Consider the following 11583-nt stretch of genomic DNA (forward strand, 5'->3'; position numbering starts at 1 on the left):
ATCATTCCTTCTCATTTAGACACTCTGCCACTTAATTATCAGTCAAATTAATCCCTTTAATTCCCCTGCTGTTTCCCTACAGTAATAAATGTGCTTTAAAAGAAGCAATGGACTTCTTGTATAGATTTTCCTGTAGACAATGCCGGTAACTCACCAAAGCATAAGCTTGAGCAGACAAGAGCATACTTCATTATAAACGGAGAGTGGCCATGCCATCACGGGTATCATGACTGGTGGCCCCTTTCAGCATTGTCTGGTGCCACTAGGAGGCAGCTCAGTCCTTAAAAGAATCACAGGTCAGCAATGCTGGACTTGACAGCAGCTCTCCGGGGGTTTGACTGGTCAGCAGGAAACAGGCAGGCAGTCTCTCACGGTGGTTTGCTAGCAGCCTCAAGAGCCTTCTTCCTGTTCCTCAGCAGGCATCATTTGCTGCTTTTCTTTTCACTTGGCAACACCCAGCCCAGCTGACTGTTAGGGCTCATTCCGTCTGTAGTGAGAAAAGTTATTGTGCTATGCCATAGCAGCTGAAGATGGGCCAGCCTTTGCCCAGGAGGGCTGGACAAGAAGTAATTGACAAGCATCCATCCTCCTCACTTAATTGGATACAGTGAAAGCCAGCACTGTCTGTGACTAGAAGATCCTGAAACATTCGCTGAAGGTTGGTTAATTCCTGTCTGATTCCTGGATTTTCAGGAGGGAGGGAGAACAGAACGAGGGGGAGGGAGAGTGCTCCAGTTTATACTAGGTTTATCACCCGACTGATGCAGTTCAGGCACTCATCTGGTATAGTGGCCACAATAACTTCACCTTGGAGAAATTAACTTGCCCTGGAGCGTAGAAGCAGCATCCTGAGTAAATGTTTGCCTATTTTGAATCAAGGATACATTAGTCATGGACCACAGATCTCAGGGCCCATAGTGCCCCACTGATCAGATGCTCCATGTACAGACTCAGGCTTCAACTGTCCCAGTTTACCCAGGACAGTCCCTATTTCTTGGAAGATGTCCCCAGTAGGGGGCTTTTGGGGAAGATGCTGAGAATGCCTTTTTTTGATCAAAGTTTGAGTCCAGTGGCATCTATAAGACTAACAAAGTTTCATTCTGGGTATAAGTTTTTGTGTGCACTTTTTGAACAGTTAGCATGTACACACAATTCCCCCTAGATCTGTAGACCTTGCATTTGAGGAAGGCATCAGTACAAGGCACCTTCTGTTGATGCTCCCTCACCTGCCCCTTGGTTGTCAGTGCTGCTTACTGCTGGTGGGGATGAAGGAGCAGAGTAGAGGATTTCCTCAAGTGGAAGAGGGTCCTCTCAGGTAATAGTCTGTGAGCCTCCTAGTTTCCTACCAGGAGGAGGTGACATTGAAGGGGCAGCCAACCATGGAATCATAGACCAATGCTGGCTCAATTGATATACTGCAATCACACATATGGTAAAAAGAATGCTCAAAGCAAGCGCTATGTGCCTCTTTTTAATGTATGCATCTGGCTGTCAAGTTGCTAGAGGCTTTCAGGTGAAAATAAGATTGTTTGCCATGGTCTTCATCAGCAGAGTCTTCCTTGATGGACTCTTATTCAAGCACCGATGCTGCTGAGCTTGCAAGATCTGACATGATCTTGCTATACTGTACCATTCCTTGCTATACTGTACCTTATAGCTAGTTGACCAAAATACAACCACAGAAGTCAACTCAGGACAACTATTTCACTGTAAACTAATGCAGACAAGGTGCTTTACTAGACTTTTGGAGAGTTCAGCTGTTCAGAAGTAGGCATTTTCTATTGATGCACAGCCAGGGACATACAATTATTTGGCAATAGTTACCCCATATCGAAAGTATTGTGCTGAAAGCTGGTAAATATTTTGCCTCCCCCTAAAGAACTGCTCTGCATGTCTTCATGTGAGTAGGGGGAGGGTTTGAGCATGAGATGGCAGTGGGCAGAATGGTGATAATTATTGGGGGTGACCCTGATGTGGACTTTTATTTAATGTCAAAGATGTCCCAGCTGAAATCAACAGTACTGCTGTGCATTTTCTAAAGTATTTTTCCACAGGAAAAATTACTTCCTTTGAATCTCAGAATCTATCCACTTAAAGACAACTTTTAACAGCTACAATTAGAAATAATTTTCTATCATATTTTTCATATTTTTGTAAGGAACTCCTCCCTTCCCCCACAGCATGCCTCTCATAATTAATCTGTTATAATTTCTATTTTCATTAGTTGTAATCAATTACAATAATTGCTGTACATAACTGCTTAGCAAACTAGTGTATTGATCTGCTCCACACTCCATATGGTCCTGCATCTTGAGATGACTGCCTAAATACTGCCTTGGGGCAAGAAAATAATTCCCTGGATTAGCTTTCTTTTCCACTATGCAATGAACTGCAAAGGGAACAGGCAGCTATCAATCACCTTTGAATAATGGCCAAGCAGAAAACCCTTAATACAGTCCATTGCACACTATATTAGCATTTTTCATCGAGAAATGCTAATGGATTGCAAAAAAACAATACAATAAACAAATGTTCCTTTGGAGCTCAGAATAGCCATTGACAGAGGAGGCTGCCTATTGCAACCCTGTATGAGTTACTGCTCTCCATTTGTCTCTGTCTAATTAGAACAGTCATTTGTATACCTTTTGGCATAAGTATGACATGAGCCTCTGTTTCAGTTCAGAAAAAAGCAGCCCATAAATGTTAGAAATTTGGAAGCCCTTCTTTAAGAATATAAGAGTTGATTCATTTGGCATCCCTGGGAGTTGGATTTCCTTTCAGCTTTCTGTTTGACTAAAGCCCGTGACCTCTCACGCCATACTGCATTTCCCCCTTTTATTCTCCTTAGTTTTCAGCCTTTCAAGACTATAGGGCTTCAGCTAGGATAATTTCTGCTAGCAATTATGTCAGTGTAATAGCTTAATTGACTCCTGTTACACATAGCCAGATGGTAAAAGCCTTTCTCTAAGAGCCTGTTGCAGCTTCTTTATGAGCTTGTTAAAATAACATTCCTGGTCATTTCAGAGGCTCTTGCCTACAGAGCAGCTGCAACCATAGATGATACCACACATATGCCTCCTTCCCATGCCCAACTTCATGCTCTTCTCCCTCCTCAGTTGTTTCACCAGTGGGATGCAGGAATAGGTTTCATCTCCTTAGAAATGCAGTTTAACTTCTGGTGTTCCCAACCTATAACTGAGTGGGCATCTTCTGTTAATTTTCTGCATGGTGTGTGCCCCAGATCAAATGTCACTTGGAAATAGTTGGACTTTTGATAAGATGATTAAGGGCTGGACAGGCTATGGAATTGACAAAATAATTCGATTTAAAAAAATTAAAATAGCTAGCTTTTGTCTTTTGTCTTTGCTGATAGGATTGCCAGCTACGGATTGGGAAATGCCTGGATATTTGGGGCTGGGAACCTGAGGAGGGCAACGTTTAGGAAGGGGAAAGACTTCAGTGAGGTCTAATGCCACACTGTCTATCTTCCAAAGTGAACAAAATGTATAGGAATTGTCCAGGCTATTCCAAATCGATAATGGATCTTTTTATTTCTTCTTTTTATAATGATTGAATCATTTAATCACAATAAAAGATCCATTATCGATTTGGAATAGCCTGGGCAGCTTGGAGTAGTGGGTTAGGACTGTGGATTTCTAATCTGTTGAGCCGCGTTTGCTTCCCTGTTCCCCCACATACAGCCAGCTCAGTGACCATAGATATGAGAAATCACTGGCTATCTCTAAAAAATTGATTTTTAGAAAAAGAAAATTGCCTTCCCATAGCAATGCAAGATCTCCCAGTGAATTTACCACGTTTGTAGAAGGCTGCAGTATAGATTTTTAAGAATTGTACTTCATTCCCAATCATTAATTCCCATGATTCAAGCATATGCTAAACACACTTATTAGTCTGGCTACATTCTTAAACATAGATACATAATTTTCCAATAATAATTGAATCAATATTTCTGGTTTTCCCTAATTAAGAAATTGCCATAATTCTATCTTCTCTTCCATGTATTTGTCACATCTCACCACCTGATGTTTATGGACAATGTAGCAACAGCTTTATGTTTCATATATTTTGTGTTATTGTGCAATACTTATAATACATGTGAAAGCCAGACATGTTGTGATAGTTCTGCCGCATAAGGATGATTGTGGGGATTCTTTGATATCAAGATCATTTAAATAAATGCAATGGTGCCAATGATTTATTTTAAAATTCCAAATTCAGCTCCAGTTGTTTGGGAAAGGAATATAATTGCTGAACCAGACCTGATCTCTCTACCCCATTCTCCTCATTTGCTGGATGATCAAATTGGTTATTTTTTCATTCCCATTAGGAGGTCTTCATTTCAGAAAGCATAGAGGATGGGAAATTCCTTGGCTGGGAATAATTTCCAGGAGTTGATATTCTGGCTCACACGGCCCTTATCTGCCTTCATCATTTTAGCCAACTTCTTTGTCATCCTTGGGATTATCTTCAACCGCAAGCTCCACGGTGCCATCAACTGGTTCTTCCTAAGCCTACTATTTGCTGATCTTCTGGCTGGGGCAGCCCTTCCAACTGTTCCACAACTAGCCTTTGAAAACCAATGGGGCTACCATCTTTGCTTCTTCATCCATGTGGCACCCAATTTCCTCTTTCTCTCTTTTTTAGCCAACCTGCTGGTGGTACACTATGCCAAGTATGTGTGCATCATCCACCCACTACACTACCACAACTCCTGGGTGTATCGTTGGGCTGCTTTTTACATACTCTTGGCCTGGACTGCTCCTTTGATCTTTGCCTGCTTCCCATTCATTTGGAACCAGTGGCAACCTAGTCTCAACTGCTCCTCCCACCTTGTGTTCCCCATGCCTTACCTCTACTTAGAGATCTATGGACTCCTCATTCCAGCCATCCTTGCCATGGCCTTCATGTGCATCCGAGTGTTGTGTGTATCCCGAAGGCAACTGAAGAACATTACAAGGCTCTTTCATTCAGTGAATCGAGGCCAGGCCTCTTCAGGACTGGAGCAGCAGCTGGAACTGCGGAATGCCAAGGCCATTGCTGGTGTGTCCCTCATCTTCTTGATCTGCTGGGTCCCATATATTGCTTACTTGAATATTTCCTTGCTAGCCATAAAGCACGACTCTGTAAGTTCCCTCACTCTCATTATTGTCACCTGCATAGGCAATGGCAGTGCAGCTGTAGTGCCGATCTTCCTCAGTTTTATCAACCAGCAATACATACAGATTTGGAGGGATATGGCCTCAAAAGTCTGGGGAAGCTGTTGCCAAGGACAGAGCTGCAGACAGAAGCAAGTCAAACCGAAGGCCAGGATGCCACAAAGTAAGCCTCGTATCCCAGAGACAGACCCACATGGAATACAAGATGAGAGTCTTCCCGGTGAAGAAGATCCCAAACCCTCGCCAGCAACAGATGAAACCGGGTGATGTTTGGAATTAGCTATCAGATTTAGCACACACCTCTGAAAAATATAGTAAAGAACCCTGATCAAAGTGTTTTTCTACTTTTATTGGCCCAAAGGACATATTTGTGGAAGGCAAATGGGATTTTGGGCTGTATAAAAAAAATAGCAAATGGGATTTGGGGCTGTATTAAATGGAGTATTGTGTCCAGATCACAGGAGGTGATGGTACCGCTTTACTCTGGTTCAACCTCACTTGGAGTACTGTGTTCAATTTTGGGCACCCCAGTTGAAGAGGAATGTAGACAAACTGGATGGAGGGCAGCAAAGATGGCGAGGGGTTTGGAGACCAAGACGTATGAGGAAATGTTGGGGGAGCTTGGTCTGTTTAGCCGAAAGAGAAGATGACCGAGAGGGCATCTGATAGCAATCTTCACGTATTTAAAAGGCTGCCATATAGAGGATGGACCAGAGTTGTTCTCTCTTGCCCTGGAGGGACGGTCAAGAACCAATGGGATGAAATTAATTTTTTTGAATTCCATCTAAACATCCAGAAGAAGTTCCTGACAGTTAGAGCAGTTTCTCAGTGGAACAGGCTTCCTCAGGAGATAGTGGGTTCTCCATCATTGGAAATTTTTAAACAGAGGCTGGATAGCCATCTGATGGAGAGGCTGATTCTGTGAAGGTTCAAGGGAGTGTCAGGTTAGAATGGGTGACCAATTGGGCTGTGAGTGTCCTGCATAATGCAGGGGGTTGGACTAGATGACCCAGGAGGTCCCTTCCAATTCTATGATTCTATATGGATTCCAACTGTGAATATCCCAAGAATATACTCTGCTTTATGTTAATTTTAAAGAATCTGCCAGGCTAGTATAAGATTGGTTTATCTGATGGATTGTGCTTCTAGTTTCTTTACTGTAGCTATACATAGTATGTGATGGACCATAATTTCCATTAGGTTCTCTGTTTATCATTAACTTGATCCTGCCAATACCAGCCCTTTGTCTGATGACCATAACCTTTGCTGTACATACCAAGCATATACTTAACTCTCACTGACTTAAATCAATGGGACTTAAAACTGCATAAATCTGCCTGGATTGTGCCCCATAGGAAGCAGCTACTTCCCCATCAGACTTGCAGAAAGAGGTATCCCTATGATATTTCTGTGGCAGGGTGATGTATGCCACAGAGGCCCAGGACTGGGAAGGCAGTATTGCTGCCTGTCTTTTAATGACCATGTCCCTGAAGAGCTCTCTCACCATGTAACTGTCACAAAACTCACTAAGGGATATTTGGGTGGTTTTAAATAGCATTTGAGGAGAAGGCAATTGACTTGGTTTTGCAATCTTGAGTTTCCCACAAGAGAGAGCTGTCCAGTTTCCCTGATAAGCAGAAACCCTATTAATAGCAGTGAAGCAGGAAGCTTGAGGCTTTCCATCTGTATGAAACAGAAAAGTCAGCAAGCAGCAATGCATATAGAGAGGAAGAAATTAAGTCAGGCTGGTGACTACATGGCCCCAAGGTCAATGCTCAACAGGGCCTATAATCTGAGTTTTGCAGATTTTTGGTATTGTATGTACAGTTTTGGTCAGAACTAGTAATAGTCCTGAAAGAGCAAAAAACAATACTGGGCATAGAATAACTTCAATAGCAGGGCTCATGGGAATTGTAGTCCATGTACATCTGGAGAGCCAGTTTGGCCACCCCTGTATCTATAGGAATCCAGGCTATGAATACTGATTCTCCAGAAAAGGGATACTAGATTGGGTGTAGGTCTTGGAGATCGAACTGAAAACTATAAGATAATACACAGAGCAACAAAAGTGAACAGAAGCATGGTTATATGCAAAAAGACTGTATGGTAGGATGTAGCAGAGTGAGTACAAACAAACAAAACCCTGCACACCCCTTTGTAGACAATAAGTTCCGAACTCCACAGTCTCATTGTTGCAGGATATTAAGAAAGTCCAGTCTGTGTTCTTAAACACTGCAAAAATTAGTGGAGGTTAAAGCCACTATGCTGTTTATTTTACAAAACCTCACCCAAGGGAAACCACGGATTGGTAAAACTGAACAATTAAACCTTAAACCAGGGCAAACTCTTGGCTGGATGGTTAGTGCTAGACAGGGGGAAAGAATGTACAGCCAAGATGTTGCAGTGGCAGAACCTGTGTGAGATACAATACAATGTGACTGTTTCCTATCAAGTGGAGAGGAGGCTTCAACATCTGGCAAGGGGTGAGGTTAGGGTTAGGGGTGCTGAGCTCACACTTTCTTTCCACTGCTGCTTCTCTCTGGCTGTTTTAATCCAGATGAGGCAAGAAGCAATTGCCTCCAGAAGAAAAAGAGCTGGGGAGAAATGATTGTGGAGGGAAAGTTCAGTACACTGTTGTTGTTTTTTAAACTATAATGTCTAGGTGCCCTGGCAAAGAGGTTCGATCCTTGCTTTGTAGCACAAAGCACATCTGTGCTCTGTGCTTCAGTTTATCTGTTGAGAATATCCCAAACTTTTCATAATCCCTTTAGAAATGATACTGAAGAAGGATAGGACAAGACAGAAAACACATTTATTTAGAAAGCAAGGGTATAAGACTATATCAATTGCACTCATAGAATTAGGTCCTTGCTTCTATAGGTACATCTTGAGGGGCCTCCACAACACTTTCATGTAATGGTTCTGACACACAACACACTCCGCCCCCATAGCTCCATATTTTTGTGGGGTTGCCAACCTCCAGATAATGGCTGGGGATTTCACACTATTACAATTGATCTCTAGATGACAGAGATTAGTTCACCCCGAGAAAATGGCTGCTTTGGAAGGTGGACTCATGGCATTATACCCTACTAGAGGAAAAGCCCATTGTGCCCAGGAATAAAACAGGCGCTAGGATGCACATCTGCACTGTGGCCTTCCTGGGGGCTCCTGCCCATCCTTGGACTCTTGAGGCCCCGCCTCCAAACCTCAAGGAACATTCCTGACCCAGGGGTCACCAACCTCCAGCTGTGGCCTGGAAATCTCCTGGAACTGCAATATAGAGAGCAGCTCCCCGGGGGGGAAATGGCTCTTTTGGAGGGGGGACTCTACTACGACAACTCAAGCTCCTGATGAAAGGGCTTGCTTGGGAGGAGGGAACTCTGTAGCAGAGAAGTTGCAGGAGGGGAGAGGTTTGGCCCTGGGGAATTGCGGGACATTTCCAGGCTACAGAGATCAATCCCCCTGTAGAAAAGCTCTGGCTTTGGATCCCATGGAGTTGCAGGGATACCAGCACCCAAGTGGGAAACAAACAGAAATGCTGGGTGGCAAGAATTTCTAATAACAATAAACATCACATAATTCATAAACTTGTCACAGCTTCTTCCTTCAATGAAAATATTTAATTGATAGCAAAATTTGTCTAAAAACTGAAAACCTTTCAATCAGCATGTTCAATTCAATATCAGAATAAATCAAAAACAATCAATATGTCTTCTCCAGACTGCAGAAATCAGTTCCCCTGGAGGAAAAGGCTGCCTCTCCTCTACAACCTGCTTCATGCCTTTGCTCTCAAGTGCTCTGTCTCCTGTGCTCCTAGCAACTTAGGTTGATTTAGAAGTTGTACTAGGACCTACTACTAGGTGACATTATATCCCATGCAGGTTCCTCCCATCCTCAAACCCCAGCTCCCTTAGCCACCACACCCCAAATCTCCATGTATTTCCCAACCCAGAGCTGGCAAACCCTAGCTGCAAGCAAATATACAATCAACGTAGCTAATTCTCAGCATGGCCTCCTCTATGGATACTTAATTCCAGAAATTAGAATCATGAACAGACAAGATAGATTTTTACAAACCTGAAAGACCCCAGGTTTCCCCCAAAGTCTGAAAATGGGTTCTTACTCATGTTGCTTTTTGGGTTGCTAGAGTAAATAAGAGCTAAACACATTCTCTAAAGAACTCAGGCAGTTAGAAAACATGACCTATATGAGTTCATAGGTTTCTATTTAAGGGGCAGAAAAATGCAGCTTTGAAGGGGAAAAAATAGAAAATTGGATTCTCTCAGCCAGAACCATTACTAGGATATATTAGGAACTATCAGTAATGTTAACTTCAATTGCTCTCAGATTCTTGTGAGAAATAATAAGAGATGATTCTTATATGCTGCTTTTCTCTACCCAAAGGAGTCTCAAAGCGGCTTACAGTCACCTTCCCTTTCCTCTCCCCACAACAGACACCCTGTGAGGTAGGTGAGGCTGAGAGAGCCCTGATATCACTGCCCGGTCAGAACAGCTTTATCAGTGCTGTGGAGAGCCCAAGGTCACCCAGCTGGCTGCATATGGGGGAGTGGGGAATCAAACCCGGCATGCCAAATTAGAAGTCCGCACTCCTAACCACTACATCAAGCTGAAAGAGAGTGTGTGGAAACCCTTCTTCCTCTTTAAAATTTGACCTGTATGTTTGCAATGGTGGAGCAAAAAGACTCCATATTCAAGATTCGTAACATTTTCATTTTGGCCAATTCACTAAAACATCTAATATAAATGGAATTAATTTTCATGGTAAGGAAACAATATCCTCCAATCCTCCATTCACACATCCTTTTAAGGAACAGTATGTAGGATGTTTTCTGTAAAAAGGCAGCATTGCCAAATTTGCGGAAAAATAAGCACGCAGTACCTCATTTATTTCCTGTTCCTGTAACAAACTGATTGCATTTTAAAGTACACAGCATTGGAGGGTGGGGCGTGCTTATTGCTGATAAAATGCTAATTTGATCAGCCACTGGAAGGCTGACTTGACATTAACACCCCTCAGATAATCTACTATACAACTATTCATTAAACCTGAGCCCCTCTGTGAGAAGTTCTCTCCATGTGTCTACTATCCTACCTTCCTCAGAAGCTCTCCAGAAATGGCAACTACCTTGCAAAAAAGCTGTGGCTGTGCTATTGCTTAACAATTAAAGGGAACCAACAGCCAGCCATTCCTGCTGCCCAAAGAAGAGTATTTCTGAAATTTAAAGCACATAACCTGAATTGACCTTGGAAAAAGAGAGCAGATGCAGTGAATGTCCTTACAGTACTTCGTACTCGCTCTTAACTCTTTCTAGTTTTAAACTGGACAGCGAGTAACACAGTTGTCCTGGGTGAAAAGCTAAAATAAACCCTTTTCAGACACGCAGCCATTTGAGATTTGGATGGCATGGCTATTTGTGGTGCGACATAAGGTTAATGTGGACTTTAAAAACCATTGGATTAGATGGGACATGCTGAGAATATGATATAAATACAAACCTAAGTTGTATCTTTGTGGCTCTTAGTACAAGAAGTGTATTTTAGACAGGATATGATAACAAAGTATGAGCAGTTAACATATTGTTGCATTCTAGAATTCTCTCAAAGGAATGGAAAATGAGATTAAGATATTTGATACAGAATATACTTGCCAATAGTTTTTTAATATACAATTATATGACAGATTTAAAACAGATAAAAGATCATATGGCTTTGAACAAAGATGGAATTCAAAACAGAATTATGTACAAATGACAAACATGTAATTGCTAGAATGTATAAATTTGTTGAAATTTGAGTCTGAGAAAGAACAATTGAAAGAATATGATAAAATGGGCTAAATTTGGGGGTGTAAGATACCTATGGAAAAATATGTGATTGAAAGATTGAAAGCTCTGGTCTTAGAGAATTTCTATTTGTGCTGGTGTATGTCACCAGAGAGAGTAGCTAGAATGAATAAAAGTATTTTGAACATATGCTGGAAATGTGGACAACAACATGAAGGGAATTTTATCATTTATCATGGCTGTGTAACCAAATTTTTTTTGGGGGGGGGATACAAATACATTCATTAATCCAGAAAATTTGAAAGACTAATGTATAAATGAATCCAGCAGCCTTTCTTTTAGAACTAATGGACAGAAAGCTAGGAAAAAAGTCACAGAACTTTTCTGTATAAACGCTGAAACAAAGTGTAGGGTTGGGTGACTTTATTAGAGTTTATAGAGGTTACAAAAGGGACAAGAGAGCATTAAGTCATACCCTATCCTAATCTGGGCAGGCAAATTGAGTAATGCCAGCAGGGGATTTCCAGCATAGATCATAGAACATCTACAGTTTCTCTCCTATGCCTAGGAAAAGGGAAAGCAACAGGGTTGTGTGTTTA

General features: G+C 42.0%; 1 protein-coding gene across 1 annotated transcript; it reads left to right on the forward strand.

The window, feature by feature from the left end:
* The first annotated feature begins 435 nt into the window (after positions 1-435).
* Positions 436-11273, forward strand: GPBAR1 (G protein-coupled bile acid receptor 1). The gene is made up of 2 exons (XM_077320656.1): positions 436-658; positions 4349-11273. Exon 2 carries the CDS (start codon positions 4377-4379, stop codon positions 5442-5444), a length of 1068 nt encoding a protein of 355 aa, XP_077176771.1. The 5' UTR covers positions 436-658; positions 4349-4376; the 3' UTR covers positions 5445-11273.
* The last annotated feature ends 310 nt before the right edge of the window (positions 11274-11583 follow it).

The sequence above is a fragment of the Paroedura picta genome, chromosome 2 (assembly GCF_049243985.1).
Source record: "Paroedura picta isolate Pp20150507F chromosome 2, Ppicta_v3.0, whole genome shotgun sequence".
In the NCBI taxonomy this organism is placed as follows: domain Eukaryota; kingdom Metazoa; phylum Chordata; class Lepidosauria; order Squamata; family Gekkonidae; genus Paroedura; species Paroedura picta.

Coding starts and splice junctions, on each gene's coding strand:
- GPBAR1 (XM_077320656.1), top strand. CDS start 4,377: ATGGGAAATTCCTTGGCTGGGAATAATTTCCAGGAGTTGATATTCTGG.